The 17,473-nt window shown below is 36.4% G+C and overlaps 1 protein-coding gene across 1 annotated transcript in view; it reads left to right on the plus strand.

The window, feature by feature from the left end:
- Positions 1–30: 30 nt before the first annotated feature.
- The window catches only part of CDCA8 (cell division cycle associated 8), a 31,317-nt gene continuing 13,874 nt past the window's right edge, over positions 31–17,473 (plus strand). Inside the window, exons 1-3 of the mRNA XM_031962177.1 lie at positions 31–398; positions 6,424–6,552; positions 7,036–7,076. Coding sequence (XP_031818037.1) covers positions 302–398; positions 6,424–6,552; positions 7,036–7,076 — 267 coding nt within the window. The 5' untranslated portion in view covers positions 31–301. The remainder of the gene's footprint in view (positions 399–6,423; positions 6,553–7,035; positions 7,077–17,473) is intronic.

A 17,473-nucleotide genomic window follows, 5' to 3' on the forward strand; every position in this document is an offset into this window, starting at 1 on the left:
GCCCGCTCTGCTGTGGGACTTCTTATTGGCTGTCAAGGGGCGGTTGAGTTTGAATCCGCAGCCCGAGGCAGCCACTCCATTTAACATCCCTGAGAGCTGGGGGTGGATCCGGTTTGGTCTTTGCCAACTTCTTTGGGACCTCGTTCTTCTCCGCTGTAAAGGGCCGGACCGGAACAGTCGGACTTCTCTGAGGCGCGGGAGCACGTCTTGCGGGGCTGACCTCCCCGGCCTGCCATCCGCCTCACGCGCCGCCGCCGCCCCGGCCTGCGGGACCGCGCGGCGCCTTTTCCGCCTCGGCATTATGGCTCCGTCTAAGAAGGCCTCGGGCCGTACGACTAAGAAGAGCGCGGTGCGGGGCCGAAAGCTCGCATCCTTCCTTAAGGACTTCGACCGTGAAGGTAACTGCGGCTCGGCCGGGGGCATGGAGGAGGGTAACTAGTGGAGACAACTAAGTGCACTAACCGCAAAAGAGGGGAAATGGGCCAGGGCGGGGGCGGGCGGGGCGGGGGCGGGGGTGCCTGCGCAGGTGTTGCCTAGGTAGCTGCGGGACGCTTCGGCTGCGGAGGGGCGTGCGTGAGATAGGGTTGCACTCTTGCCGGGGCGGGCTGGTCTTTGCCAGGATCACCCCCCACCCCTGCCTAGTGCTTGGTCGCTGGGGATACGCTGTCTTGACAAAGCAGGAAAATGCTCCTGCTTTCTAGGAGCTTATTTCTGTAGGCAAATATATTAGTCCCCTCGGGAACTCGATCGAAGCCCATGCCCAGCCTTCCTTCCTGCTTGTATAAGTACGTGCAAAATAAATACTAGGTAGTTTGGTGGAAGATAGGGAACTCAATCTTTGTAACTGCATTTCGGAGGACACAAGGAGAAGGAATTCACGAGGCTGTTCTACGAGGGATAAATGGGGTAATGAATAGTAAAGCCTTGGTAGACTTTAAGATATTAAGTATCCGGTATTATTTCAGAGGATGTTGCAAAGATACAAGTTTAGGCCTTCAGTCAGGTATTATTTTTCTCAAGTCTTCAGTGCCCTTCTTTCTACAGTGTGATACCTGGACCAAACGTAGAATATTCCAGCTGTGGTCAGATCAGGGCAGAATACTTTTCAAATTCTTTTGTCTTAAGCTTTGGGATATCTTAATGTAGCCTAAGTTTAGCTTTTTTACTTATCACATAAGCATTTTTCTCATTTGATGCCAAGTGAATTTGCAACCAAGTAAAATTTCCAGAGATGGGGAACGGCTTGTGCTAAGTCCTGAAAATGGGTTGTCCTTTGTAGCAAAATTAAGTTTATAAAGGAGGAGGCTAATTAGGCTGAAATTGTAGCTGTAGTATGGGAAGGAAGTGATATGTAATGAGGCTGGTGAATTCTGTTGGATCAAATTGTGAAGGACTTTACTTGCGGAAAGGAAGAGCTCAGGCAGCATATCCCAAAAGTCTTAGTGCCCTTTTATTTTCAAAAAATATGCATAATTTTTAATATTCACCCTTGCAAAACCTTGTGCTCCAAATTTTTTCTCCCTCCCTTAGACAGGAAATAATCCAATATATGTCAAGCACGTGAGGTTCTTCTATTTACATTTGCACAATTATTTTGCTGCACAAGAAAAATTAGATCAAAAAGGGAAAAAAGAGAAAAAACACAAAAAACAAACAAACAACAACAAAAAGAGTGAAAATACTATGTTGTGATCCACATTCAGTTCCTGCAGTCCTCTCTTCCGGTGCAGGTGGCTCTCTCCATCACAAGTCCATTGGAATTGGCCTGAATCACTTCGTTGTTGAAAAGAGTCAGGTCCATCAGAATAATATAGTTTTAAGTCTGGTACAGCTAGACCATCTCCATTTGCATTGTTTATTATTAATTTTTATTATAATTTTTTATTTATTAATTCTCTTGAAATTTTTGACTGTTTCTTCCAGATGAACTTTATTATTTTTTTCTAGCTCTATAAAGTAATTTCTTGGCAGTTTGATCGGTATGGCACTACATAACTAGATTAATTTAAATAGAATTGTCATTTTTATTATATTAGCTTAGCCTACCCATGAGCACTTGATATTCTTCCAGTTGTTTAGATCTAGCTTTGTGTGGAATGTGTTTTGTAATTGTGTTCATATAGTTTCTGACTTTGTTTTGGCAGGTTGACTCCCAGCAGTTTTTTTTTTTTTTTTATCTACAGTTATTTTAAATGGAATTTCTCTTTTTTTTTTTTTTTTTCCTCTTGCTGCTGGACTTTGTTGGTAACATGTAGTCATACTGAAGATGTATGTGGATTTATTTTGTATTTTGTTTCCTAACTCTGCTAAAGTTGTGAATTGTTTTTATGTTGATTCTCTAAGATTCTCTAAGTTACCATCATATCAAATGCAAAGAGTGATAATTTAGTTTCCTCACTACCTACTCTAATTCCTTTAAATTTTTTCTTTTATTGTTGAAACTAACATTTCTAACATAATACTGAATAATAATGGTGATAGTGGGCAACCTTGTTTCATCCCTGAGATTGAGAATGGTTCTAGCTTATTCCCATTACATATGTACTTGCTGATGGTTTTAAATAGATGTTCCTGATCATTTTAAAGAAACCAACATTTATTCCTATGCTCTAGTATTTTTAATAGGAATGGGTATTGGATTTTGTCAAATGCTTTATCTGCATCTATTGAGATAATCATATGATTTTTGTTAGTTAGATTATTGATATAGTCAATTATTCTAATAGTTTTCCTATTATTGAACCAGTTCTGCATTCCTGGTATAAATCCTACTTGGAAATGGTGTATGATAACTTGTAATCTCTTTGATAATATTTTATTTAAGATTTTTGCATCAATATTCATTAGGGAAATTAGTCTATAATTTAATGTTTGGTAGAATTTACTTGTAAATCTATCTGACCCTGGAGATTTTTTCTTAGGGAGTTGAATAATGGCTTGTTCGAATTATTTTTCTAAAATAGGACTGTTTATGTAATTTATTTTCAACTCTGTTAATCTGGGTAATCTATATTGTTGTAAATAGTCTTCCGTTTCACTTAGATTATCAAATTTATTGGCATGCAGTTGGGCAAAATAGCTCTTAATTATTGCTCTAAATTTCCTCTTCATTGGTGGAAAATTCACCCTTTTCATTTTTGATTTTGTTTGTGGGTTTTTTTTTTTTTTATTTTGTTTATTGGTTTTCAAATTATTCTCAAATTTCAAATCCGGTATTTGATTGGAGATTTTCAGTTTACGCCTTTTCTAGCTTTTTTAGTTGCATGTTTAGTGCACTTTTAAAGCTTTGTCTTTAAGCTTAAAATGAGTTCTAAGACTTTTAGGGCATCCTGTATTTGATTGGAGAGGTGTTGGAGTTTGAATAGAAAAGTGATGTAATCAGACCTTTCCAGAAGGAACATCCCTTTGGCAGCTGTGTGGAGACATAATCCATTGGAGGAACTTTTTTGAAATGCCTTTTCTATGCAGGATATTGAGAAAACTCAGCAAGATATGATCCTACTCTGCCAGAGCTCCTTGTGCAGTAGGAAAATATAAGACAAAGATGCAGTATTATACTATACAATGAAGCTCCTTGATGGATTTTGTTTGTTTTTGTCATTCTTCATATCCTTACCTTAGTGTAGTCCCCACCATATGGTAAATGCTTGTTAATTGTATAAAAAACAGTACAGAATGCTCTTTGAAGTTTGAGAGGGGAAAACTCTGGACTGGGGCTAAAAAGCTCTCTGTTGTTTTCTTGACATTGCCTCTAACTTGTTATATGACTTAGCTAAATAGCTGTTACCTTGAGATTTTGTTTCTGTTGTAGAAAATTAAAAGGCTAAAAATTATTCCAATGAACATCCATCTATCTTTTAGTAATGAGACAGTGGTAATTATGTAAATGATATAAAAATTCTTTCCACAGAGCTTCAGAAGTAAAATATTGGATTCATTCACATTTATTTAAATTTTTCATTTGCTGTTCTTATTGGTATAGATCCCAGCTTCTAAAACTGGGAGTCAAAACTTCAAATGGAGTCTTGTAACTGAATGTGGGAATTACAAAAGTATGATTATCAGTGAATATTCTATTTGTATACCTATTTTATATACCCATATGGCCAGAGTCACATAAAAATTTCTCAGGGCAAAAGGGGTCTTGAGTAGAAAAAAGTTAAGAAACCGTGTTAAGATACTCCTTTGAGGAGTGTAATTCATAATAAACATTACATATCCTTCCACAAATAGGGTCTTTTTGGTAGTTCTTTTAATGTTTTTTAAATACTAATTTGACACTTAGACAATCCAGTATCCCTCTTAATTGCATAGATAATCTACTTCCTTTTCAAATATGCTTGTTCTATATTTTATAATATTTTCAGGGGTGAGTTGTGATTGGCAACATAATAAAGTTGCAAAGTATATTACATACTAATGTATGTAATGTAATCTTACTTGATTTTTACAACATTGTTTGTTTTCTACTTAAACTGACTGCATCTTTCCATTGGCTTATCTGTGTTTTTGGTTTTTCAGAAATTTTGGTGTTTGATTATTTGTTTAACTACAAATTATCATTGAGAGAATTAGTTTTTTAAAAATGGAATTTGGCAATAGCTAAGCAGTTTAGATTTATTGAAAAGGCTACATAGTTTCCTAAATTCAATATGACCCAATCTCCTACATAATTTTGGGTTTAAGATACATATGCTATCTATTCAGTTTCATGTATAATTGAAAAAAATGTGCATTCCTAATATATGTGGGTCTCCTCCCATAATTGGCTAATTAGACAAACTTTGGAGTAGTTGTGATTCTTATTAGAGTTTCCAACCAGATAGCTCCACAGTTATGCCATAGTATAAAATTGCTAGGGGGGGTGAAACCACATAATTAACTTTGCTCAGGAAACTTCTTTCAATACTTAGAAAGGAATAAAGCAGGATGACACCCAAATGTACGATTGACAAATGGTAAGATAGATTTGGAGTTAGGATGATCTGTGTTTGAGTGTCCACTCCAGCAATTGATAGCTGTGTGACCACACAAATTTGAAGTTCATTTTTCTCATCTGTAAAATGCAGATAATAATAATAGTAAGGTGAAGAATCAAATGTAAAGCACTTTGCAAACAATAAGGGCAGTATATCAGTTGTTACAGGACTCAAAAGTTATTTACCAGTGCCATGGAAGATGGTTTGTGCAAAAAACAAATAAAAGGAGTTCCCTGTAGATGCTGAGATTATCCGTAGGCTTCTTTTTGCAGAGGATATCTAGATTTTATTCAGCCTTGAGACATTATGATGTGCCAGATTTTATTTGTGTATTCTTTAAGCTAAATAGGATTTAATGACACTTTTTAACCTTATGCTTGCTCTTAACTAAAGAATTTGATATTTAGTTCTAGTACTTTTGTGTTCTGTTTCATTTGGTTAGCCAACTGAATGTTACCTGTTACTCTAGAAATATTTTTATTAGACTAATGTGAAGTATTTGATCAGCAAAATGGTCCTTATAGTGCATGAGGCCGACTTTTGTTAAATTTAATTACATTATAGTTGCTGTTGTAATTGTTTTAAAAAGTTATTGCACAAAATCCCGGAAAATCAGAATCATTTGATATACTTGTAATTGTAAGCCTATAGTTATTGTTATCAGAGTTACATCCCTCTTTTTTAAAGTGAATGTATTAAAAGGTCAGATGTGGTCTCAAGGCTTCTGGTTTGCTTAACTCTAAATGATCCCTATTACCTCTGAAATTCTTGTGATTCATTTTTGCTACGAAAAGGATCTAAGAAGACAGTTGAAAATGATTAACATTGTTTTGTAAAATGAAAAGATGGTATTGTAGAAAGAACACAAGACTAGGGTTTAGAAGTGGTGTTTTAGTTCAAGCTTTTATCATTAAGATGTATGGGATCTTGGTGACATTACCCCTCTAAACTTCAGCATTCTACTTTCTAAAATAAGGATTAGAATACCTCTTCCCAGCTACCTCCCAGGTTTGTTGTGAGGAGCGTGCTATTTACATTGACACTTGTGAGTGGCCAGTTTCATGTAACTCTCACACGATGTCTCCTATTGGCCCTCTTCATTTTAACCTTAGGAGCTGCTCTGCCTGAGGTCAAGGGACTAGGATGTTGTAGAGCTACTTTATTAAAAGATATATACATATATATCTTTGTAACATAAGTCCATGGATGAAGGGAAAACCTGGAATCCAACGCTAGAAGAGTCATTTTTAATTATGTCTCAGAAATCAGGAGTTGTCCCCTTTCATGTGGTTGGGGGTAAGGTTATTATTACCAGGTGATTTGAAGATTGCAGAAAGGTTTGTTTCTAAAGTGCACAAATTTATGAAGACTTTCAAATGCTGTCCTGTTCTATGTAAAATGACCTGTTCATGTTTTGTTGTCTTTTTTTAATCCCTTCTTGCAGTACAAATTAGATCGAAACAAATACAGTCAGATGCCCAGAACCTCGTCAAAGAAGTAGACAATCTTTATAACATCGAAATCCTTCGGCTTCCCAAGGCTCTTAGAGAGATGAATTGGCTTGAATATTTTGGTAAGATATTGCTCCTCTTCTAGTTCTTAAGGGAAGTGTAGAGGCTTTTTGAGACTCACATAGTGGTCCACACTCTCTGAGCTACAGCTGCTCGTGTTTATGGTAGTTTTACAAGGTTGTCAGGATTTTTAAAACCTGAAACATTATAGAATATAAAGCAGTAGTGGATGCAGCCAGTATATAGAAAGGTCTTCTTAAAGTACTGCTGTCAGCAGCATTTTGAAAAAATTGCTAATTAATGAACAATCACAACTTCCAAAGAAACATAGACTACCAGCATCTCTGAGTCAGCAGTTTTCCATTTTAAAACCCAGTGGGACTTATTGATTAGTTATCTTAGTCTTCCAACTTTTTCTAAGATACTTAAGTAACTTCTTTGTAAGGAATAAAAACATGAAGTGGTATCTTCCAAAAATGCTTCTGTTGTTGAATAAATGATTGTCCACATATGTTAGTTGCTAAAAAGGAACGTTCTTTTTGTAGCCCTAGGAGGAAGCAAACAGGCCCTGGAAGAGGCAGCAACAGTAAGTGATTTGTCTCATTTGATTTTTGTGGGATGTTTATCAAATAAATCCAGGAATATTTGTTGAACTATTCTTCCCGAGACACTGTTCTGTAAAGAGGATAATATATAGGTACAACCTGTAAAGACAAGGATCTCTGGGCTCCCAGAGGATTCTGCCATTCTGGTTGGCCTTATTTGTTCTAGTGATGGTTTTTGAATTTTACTTCACTGTCAATTCATAGCAACTATCTTCCATGAACCCTCTCATGTAACAGACTGCATTTTGATAGCATATACAACATTCTGTGCTTATACTTCTATTGAGAGGATTGTATACATCATCATGGATACTCTGGATCCAAGATCAGTTACTAAATTTATTCTGAAGTTTAATGTTTTAAAATAGTATTTTGTATGTTAATGTAGTTATATATATTATCCATTTAGTTCTGCTTACTTCACATTGCATCAATTAGTAAAAGTCTTCCCATTTCTTTGGAATTCTTGATGTTTGTCATTTCTTATGATGTGATAATATTCTGTTATATTTATTTGCCACAATTTGGAGTGGTTGTAGTGATGCCATGGATGTGGTCCCTACTACTAAAGCTGAGGCTGAAGGATTGGTTATGTCTGGGGTTCCTGAATTGCAATAGAGCTAAGGCTTTGTTTGCACTAGAACAGGGGGCCCTTACATTGCCTGAGAGGTGAACTGGTCAGGCTTGGAAATAGAACAAGTCAAAGCTTTCTTGCCATTCTACAGTGGCTGCTGCATTTCTGACTTACTCAAATTAGGAAAACCCACTCTTCTCCCTGAAAGCCACAATTTGTCTGGTTATTCAGGCTCTAGTCAGTGAGCACCTACTATTTATAATTCTTGCTGCCTCAAAAAGTGTTTCTATGAATATCATGATACATAGTGGACTTTTTCTGTCTTTGGTCTCTTTTCATTATATATTCAGAACAGGGATTGTTAGGGTCAGAGAGTATTTCTCTCTGAAAGTTGTTTTCTAAAAGTGTTGAAAAATGCTGTTTCCCACCAATAGTAAATTAATGTGCCTGACTTCCCATAGTCTTCTAACATTGACTATTTTTGTTTTGTATCATTACTAGCTTGATCAGCATGAGATAAAACTTTGGGGTTATTTTAACTTGCATCTTATTGGTAATTGTGAACTTTTTATGAAGTTGTTGATGACTTACATTTCTTTTTTTGAAAATTGTTCGTATTCTTTGATCACTTATCTACTGGGGAAGAGCTGTTAGTCTTATAAGTTAAATTCTTTCTATATCTTGGGTATATGGCAGTTTTATCAGAAATGCTTAATACAAAGTTTTTTTTTTCCTCAGTCAAGCTCCTTTTATTTTTCTTTGTTCCTATAAAAATTACATAATAAAAATTATTCATTTTTTTCCTGTTTTCTCTTTTATTTGACTACAAAGTTCTTCCCTAGCCATAATTGTGAAAGGTATCTCCTTCCATTCTAATTGTTTTTTTTTTTTTTTTTTTTTTAAATAATGGGGCCTTTTATTTTAAGGTTATATATCCAACTGGCTCTTATTGTGATATAAAATGCTATACTTAAACCTATTTTCCACCAAATTACTTTTCAGTCTTCCCAGAAGTTTTGTTGAATAAGGAATTCTTCCCCTGCTAGTTTATGGTTTTATTGAATACTAATTTCCCATGTTCATTTCTATTTTGATACACTTCTTAAACTGATGTCTTATCCTGTTTCCTATTCCATTTGTAGTTCCTAGACTTTAGTCTAGGGATTAGTAATCTCAAGCCCAGATTTATTTTTAAATCAATTTATTTATTGTACCCACCTATATTATATAGACCTTGAAATAAAACATAATTTGTTTCAGTTCTTAACCATTGGACTTTACTAATTATAGAATGATTGAAGCTGTGATTCTTTGCCTTGGATCATCAAAAACTCATAGAATTTTCAAATTGAAAGGGACTTCAGGTCATTAAATATAACCCATTCCAAAAGTATCCTTTTCTGTCCATGTTACATCCCTAACAATGTTAATCCATCTGTTCCTTAAAGTCTCCATTGATGGGAACTACATCTAGTTGAATTGAAAAAGACTTAGAACCAGGAGGAAGCCTAGAAGGAAGTGGGAGAAATAACAAATCCTCACCCTTGGAGGTGTTTAGTACTCCACCATTTACTTGCTAAGTGCTCTGCGTGCATTATGTCACGTGATCATTATAGCCCTTTTAGGAGATGTATTACTATCTCTACTTTATTTATAGTTGAAGAGCCAAATCTTGAACTGGATTAGGCACATAAAACAGAACTTTGCTAAATGTAACCACATAAAAGAGACTTGACAAAGGAAGAGCTCCACATTCTTCCAGCAGCAATTAAAGTGATTTAGATATGAGGTTTGAAAGAAGGGGATATGTAATGGGAGGAGCAGTGAAATCATTGTATAAAAGATGAGCTTATAGAGTAGCAAGAAGCCCATAGATCTCTAGTTTTTGTGTTTTCTCTTACTGTAATAGATGAGCTGGAAAGTTGACAGGTCCATATCCATCAGAATACAGTGAGCAAACTGCAATTAATCCTAAATGAGGTAAATGGATTGTAATATATACCTTGGCCTGTTGCTTTGAAGAACAACACATAGGTATTCTTTGATATGACCAAATTCTAAATAATTTATCTTTATAAGTTCATGTGAATTATCTTTTTTTCTTTTTTTTTTAAAGTTAAAGTGACTGATGTTCATGCACTTTGACCCACAGATCCCATTGTTAGGCATATGTGCCAAAGAGGTCAAAGATAATGAAGTGTAACAGGCATTTACCACGCACCTTTTAGGGGTGGGAGGGGGAGATAATAGCCAAACTGTCAAGAGTTTAGAAAGGATGTAATGCAGTTGAATTCTTGTCGCAAGTCTTCCACACAGATTTGTAAAGTGCACTAGACTGACTCCTGATGATGAAATCTAAGAAAAGTCTCAGTTTTTTATCTGGCTCAGGTCAGCATAAACACAGAGCAGATTCTAGGGATAGGATTAGTTCAGAAGGACAAAGCAAGCAGCACTGGAGTGTCCAGGAAGAGGCTTCACAGTAGCCTAAAAAGAGGTCCCAGATCTATATGGAGGCACCCCTAAGCCAAGCTAGATTCCTATAGGGGAGACAGGTACTGACAGCTTTGTTGACCGTTCTCCAGTTTCAGGTCAAAGATCCAAGATGGAGCAAAAAGGGGACCTTTGTGTGGTATAGAAAGACCCTGGGTGGTGTATGAGAAAGGAGGAATTTTAGAAGTCAAATAACAGTGTTCGGTAACTTAGACCTCAGTCACAAATCAGGGTCTCGGTTTCAGCAGTAAGCCCAGCCTAAAGAGGAATAATGAAAGCAAGAAACCCAGACCATAATGAGAGAGGAGGGTCTATGATTCTACCATTTTGAACCCACAGAGATTTCTGGTTGACCTATCAGGGTGGAGTCCAACAGTCTTCTACTCTTGCACAGTTCTAAACCTGTCAGGAACTTAAAGAGCTCAGAAGGGGGATGGGAATGGGAGGAGAAAGAAATCAGATTTTGCTCTGGATCAGAATGTTTAGGGAGTGCTGGAAGCTTACAAGTCACCATCCCATCCCTGAGATCCTGGAATAATTCCACATTCAGTGCTCCCAAGAAAGCAGGATCAGAAACAGCCTCGACCTTCCCTCTAGTGCTGAAGAAGAGTCCAGCTGTTAACATCATGTCCAAATTCAGGAAATAGACTGGGAAAGGGACAAACACCAAAAGAACCACAACAAATGATCTTTTGTGGTGGCAGGGATGCTCAAGATACATAAGAGTAATATCCACAAGCATTGCCTCAGGAAAACACAGCTTGGGCAAAAACTCAAGTAGAATCCTGGAAAAGATGTAGCAAGAGATATGTTTTTCTAAATGGAATGAGGGCATTGAGGAAAACATTGGAAAAGAAATGTGAGCTGTAGAAGAGAGAATTGAAAGAGAAGACCTAGCAGTTACAAAACCTTGCCCAAGCAACAAACTCCTTGATATTCTCAAGGAAAGACTAGGGAAGGAAAGACGAATGCATTTCAGGGAGAAGAGAAAGGAAGGTTTAGAGAAAATTAACTGAAATAATTAAAATGCACAAGCATATAAACAAAATACTATACAAACAAGAAGTGGGGGAGTGAATGGCAGGTGAATCTCACTCTCCTCTGAACACACACCAAACTCTGATACAAAAATCCATTTTACTCAATAAGAAAATGAGAAAAGGGCAGAAGGGAAATTAGATGGAGATTAGATTAAGGGTGGGATTAGTCCTAAGCGAAACAAACTCTGAGGACTACAAAATTATAGCTCTTTTTGAGGTGGCATAGAGTGGGAGTCTAAAGCAGGGTCCAAAAATGGGAGATAGATAAACAAGTTTTGGTATATCATTGTGATAGAATACTATTGTGTTATCTTTGTACTAATTACCCAGGATTCTAGAGGACTAATGATGAAACATACTACCCATTTCCTGGTAGAGGTGAAAGACTCAGAATTAAACAAATTGAAGATGGTGGAAATTGAGGGGTAGGATAAGGGCATTATGGACATTTGTTTCAATTGACCATACTTGTTTCTAATAGGGTTTTATATATATATATATTCTCTATGAAACAGTGGGAAAGTGAAAAGACAAATGTTGGCTGATTAAAACAAATTTGTTAAAGCATCTCTTATGTACTAGACATTGTGCTAAGGCATTGTACATATAAAGAAAGGCAAAAAACAGTTCTTGAACTCAAGGAACTCATAATTTTAATAGGGGGATACAACAGGGAAACAATTATGTACAAGAACACAATATATAGCTAATTTAATTAGATAATCCCAAAGGGAAAGGCACTGAGATTAAGGAGGACCAGAAAAGACATCTTAGAAGAGGTAGTGTTTTTTCTGAGACTTGAAGGAAATTAAGAGGCAGAGGTGAGGAGGAAGAAAATTCTAGGCTTGGGGGAAGAGTCAGTAAAAATTCATGAAGCCAGAGATGGAATGTTTTGGCTCTGGAGCAGCAAGGATACCAAAATTATTGTTTGTAAAACATGTAAAAGAGTTTAAAGTGTAAGAAAACTTGGAAGAATAGGAAGGGGCCAGATTATAAAGGGCTTAAAAGCCAGAAGACTTTTAAATTTTTACTTTGCAGGCAATAGGAAGCCACAAGAATGGGTTGGTAGAAATGGATGGAAAAATAGAGATACAGGTTTTATTTATACTAAAATATTTATCAGTAACAAATAAACTGGAATCACAGTACATGTCCCTAGTTGTACATAAAGGAAAATTACTGCATCATAAGAAACAATATGAAGAAATCACAAAATTTATATGAATTGATATAAAATGAAGTGAGCAAAACATGGAAACCTCCAATTAATTAAGAGACATTTATTGTCTAGCATGGGTGGGGGTGGAGCCAAGATGACGGAGAAGCACACATGATTTTCTAAGCTCCTCTCATACCCTTATTACCAATTTTTAAAATCAGCCTCAAAAATAACGCTTGACTGGTAAAATTCATGAAGATTGGAAGTACAACAACTTACCAGCTGAAGATAGCCAGAAAAGGTTTGTCCTGAGGGGTGGGAACAGACCAGTTCAGGCAGGGATAAGAGCAGGGGCGGCCTCCGGGGTTGGAAGGTTTACACAGAGCTCTCTGCTATAGCCTGACTGCTTTGTTTTGGTTGCATAGTAGTGGACCAGCAGAGAAATTAGAACCTAGGGTAGAAGGTACTCTGAAGTACCAGAGCCTAACAGGATCTGGCTGTGCCCATCTAGGACCAAAAGTGACTCATTGCAGATCATAACACAGCTCTGCAGTGGCATTCTGCAGCAGGGGCTTTGATGGTGGGGGAGGCGAGTCATAAATCTGCACAGCAAGGGGGATAGGGGTGCAGCCTCTAATCTGCATAGTTGGGGGCTCAGCCTGGGGCAGTGGAATTTCCCCAGCTTGACTAGCTCCCCAGATAGAGACACTTCTGGTGCTGTGAGGGATAGGGCAATTGCTAATATTAAAAGTGGGCTTTGGGGGAGGGGGAAGCAGTGATACTTTTGCTGCTCAGCCTCTAACCCCAAGGCACTTGCTAATCTTCACAGCGGGGCTCCCAGCAGGGTGTGATACCCAGGCCTAGTCACTTCCAGGGTGGAGTGTTTCCCAGAGCACTCCTGCAGCTGGGCTGCTCTTTGCAGCCCATTGACAGGACAGCTACTGTCCATATACTTATCCCTGCTCTGCAAGGAAGCTGGTAACCTCCTTAGCCTGAAGGCAGACCCTAAAGGCTTTTTTAAAAAAATGAATAAAAAAATCAAAAGGAAGATTGATAGCTTCTATACAGAAAGAGAGCAAGTTTTCAACCCTGAGGAGACTAATAAGCAGACAGTCTCCAGACAGTACCCCAAAGGAGGATGTAACCTGGTCCCCAATACAAAAAGCTCTCCTAGAAGAAACTATAAAAAATGTTAAAAGTGAACTAGAAGAAAAATGGGGAAGGAAAGGAAGCTATGCAAGAGAGCAACAACTTCCTGAACTGTGAATTAGAAAAGGTAAAGAACTCCCAGGAAGTGTATAATGCTGGAGAAACTGAGGCAGGAGAGAGATTAGAGAGTTTTTAATATTTTATTAATTGGAGAGCATAATTGACTGGACAGGACTCTCGTCTCAAAGTATCCAGCGATGAATGGAAAATCCTTTTATACCTTTTACAGACAAAGAAGGGTCAAGAAGCGGGAAACTTCTTCACAGACCCATTTGGTTCTGTCAGGATGGGGGAGGCCATAAATTCTTACTAAAAGCCAGAGTCAGGATGTCTGAATAAACAGAAGTAAAGATGTCAGTGAGGTGTCTGGGATAGTTTTATCTTTTGGAATATTTTAGAGGGGTAGTGTCATAAATTCTTGAGGATAAAAGAAGTTAGGAGTCAGGAAGTCTGATCTCCCCCTCTTGAGTCTTACATTGACAATTTATAATCTTAGAGCAAATGGTCCTCAGTCTTAATGGACCAGAGGGAGGTTTTACAACTAAGGGGACTGAGGCAGAACAGTTAAGAAAACTGAGATAGAATAATTCAGGGAAACTCAGAACAATAAGGGAAACGTGCAGGGAAACTGAGTTAGAACAGTTCAAAGAGACTGTGGCATAACAAGTGCAGGGAAACAGAATTTGTGAATTGGAAAAGGTAAAGAACTCCCAAGAAAGTAGGATTTGTGAATTGGAAAAAGAAAATAACTCAGTTAAAAAAAAAATTAATGAAATGGAAAAAAATGCCATAGAGCAAAACAACTCTAAAAACTCAATTGGACATATACAAAAAAGTAAAAAAAAAAAAAAAAAAAAAAGCTAATGAAGAAAATAACATTAAAAATCAGAACTGAACAAATAGAAATGAATTGAGACATCAAGAATCATTCAAGTAAAACCTAAAAAAAATGAAAAACTAGAAAAAAAATGTTAACTATCTACTTGGAAAAACAACAGACCTGGAAAATAGATCTAGGAGAGATAATCTGAGGATCACTTCCTGAAAATTATGATGAAAAAAAGAGCCTAGATACTATTTTACAAAAAATCATCAAAGAGAACTGCCCAGATGTAATAGAATCAGAAGGTAAAATAGGCATTGAAAGAATTCATTGAACATCGTCTGAAAAAGACCCTAAAATAAAATCTCCAAGGAATATTGTGGCAAAATTTCAGAACTATCAGACTAAGGAAAAAGTATTACAAGCAGCCAGAAAAAAACACTTCAAATACTGAGGTGCCACAATAAGTACCACTCAAGATCTGACTGCTTCCATATTAAAGGATCAAAGGGCCTGGAATTTGATATTCCAAAAGGCAAAAGAACTTGGAATGCACCCAAGAATAAACTACCCAGCTAAGCTGAGCATTTTCTTCCATGGAAGATGATGGACATTCAATGAAACAGATGAATTCCATTTGTTTCTAAGGAAAAAACCAGATGTAAACAAAAAATTTGATTTCTAGCCATAGGACTCGAGAAGCAGAAAAAGGTAGGAAAAACTCTTGAGAACTATATTTCTGTTGTGGATATACATAAAGAGTACATGTATAATTTTTATTTTACTGATATAACATTAAGAAAGGGGAAGTAGAAATGGAAAGGGGATAGTGTCAGGAAAAGGGGAGATAAAAAAAGGGAAACTACATCCCACGAAAAGGCAAAGGAAACCTATCATATCTGAAGGAATTTAGAGAGGGGGAGGAATATTGTGTGAATCTTACTCTCATCAGAGTTGGCTCAAAGAGAAAATAATTGACATATTTGTTTTACAGAGAAACTTTTCTCCCCCTATTAAAAAGTGGGAGAGGAAAAGGGAAAAGGAAAAGAGTAATAAGGAAAGGGTACAAGAAAGGGGAAGGGAGGGATCCTAAAGAGGGAGAGCTGCATGACACAAGTGGTGCCTATAAGTTTAACATACTGGGAAAGGGGGTAAGGGGAGGTGCAAGAAAAAGAAAAGCATAATCCGGGTATGATAAGATGGCAGGAAATACAGAATTAATCATTGTAACTGTAAATGTGAATGGGATGAACTCTCCCATAAAATGAAGGCCAGATAGCAGACTGGATCAAAAGTCAGAACCCTACAATATGTTGTTTACAGAAAACACATTTAAAGCAGGGAGATACATACAGAGTAAAGGTAAAAGGCTGGGGCAGAATCTATTATGCTTCAGGTGAAGTCAAAAAAGCAGGGGTAGCCATCCTTATCTCAGATCAAGCAAAAGCAAAAATTGATCTAATTAAAAGAGATAAGGAAGGAAACTATATCTTGCTAAAGGGTAGCATAGACAATGAAGCAGTATCAATGCTATACCACTTGATGCATATATGGTTTAGTATCTAACTTCCTAAAGGAGAAGTTAAGAGAGTTGCAAGAAGAAATAGACAGCAAAACTATAAAAGTGGGAGATCTCAACCTTGCACTCTCAGAATTAGATAAATGAAACCATAAAACAATTAAGAAAGAAATTAAGGAGGTAAATAGAATATTAGAAAAATTTGGTATAATAGATCTTTGGAGAAAACTAAATGGTGACAGAAAGGAGTATACTTTCTTAAGTAGTTCATGGAACCTATTAAAAAATTGACTATGTATTAGGACATAAAGACCTCAAAATTAAATGCAGGAAGGCAGAAATAATAAATGCTTTTTTTTTTTTCAGATCACGATGCAATAAAAACTACATTCAACAAAATGTTAGGGGTAAATAGACCAAAAAGTAATTGGAAATTAAATAATCTCATCTTAAAGAATGATTGGGGGAAACAGCAAATTATAGACACAATTAATAATTTCACTCAAGATAATGACAACGTTGAGACATCATACCAAAATTTGTGGGATGCGCCAAAGCAGTAATAAGGGGGAATTTTATATCTTTAGAGGCCTACTTGAGTAAAATAAAGAGAAAGAGAAGATCAATGAATTGGATTTGCAACTTAAAAAGTTAGAAAAAGACCAAATTAAAAACCCCCAATCAAATACTAAATTTGAAATTCTAAAATTAAAAGGAGAAAATAATAATATTGAAAGTTAAAAAAAAAAAACTATTGAACTAATTAATAAAACTAAGAATTGGTTTTATGAAAAACCGATAAAATTGATAAATTTTTGGTAAATCTGATTAGAAAAAGGAGAGAGGAAAATCAAATTAGTAGTCTTAAAAATGAAAAGGGAGAACTTTCCACCAATGAGGAGGAAATTAAAGAAATAATAAGGGGTTCCCTTGGCCAACTTTATGCCAATAAATTTGATAACTTAAGTGAAATGAATGACTACCTCCAAAAATATACCAATAAATTTGATAACCTAAGTGAAATGGATGGCTGCCTCCAAAAATATAGGCTTCCCAGATTAACAGAGGAGGAAGTAAATTGCTTAAATAGTCCCATTTCAGAAAAAGCAATAGAACAAGCTATTAATCAACTCCCTAAGAAAAAGTCCTCAAGACCAAATGGATTTACATGTGAATTCTACCAAACATTTAAAGAACAATTAGCTACAATGCTATATAAACTATTTGAAAAAACAGGGAATGAAGGAGTCCTACTTAATTCCTTTTATGACACAGACATGGTATTGATACCTAAACAGGTAGATTGAAAACAGAAAGAAAATTGTAGACCAGTCTCCCTAATGAATATTGATGCTAAAATCTTAAATAAGATATTGACAAAAAGACTACAGAAAATCACCCCCAGGATAATACACCATGATTAAGTAGGATTTATACCAGGAATGCAGGGCTGGTTCAATATTAGGAAATTAGTATAATTGACCATATTAATAACCAAATTAATAAAAACCTTATGATCATCTTAATAGATGCAGAAAAAGCATTTGATAAAATTCAACATCCA

Source organism: Sarcophilus harrisii, chromosome 3 (assembly GCF_902635505.1).
Source record: "Sarcophilus harrisii chromosome 3, mSarHar1.11, whole genome shotgun sequence".
Classification (NCBI taxonomy): Eukaryota; Metazoa; Chordata; class Mammalia; order Dasyuromorphia; family Dasyuridae; genus Sarcophilus; species Sarcophilus harrisii.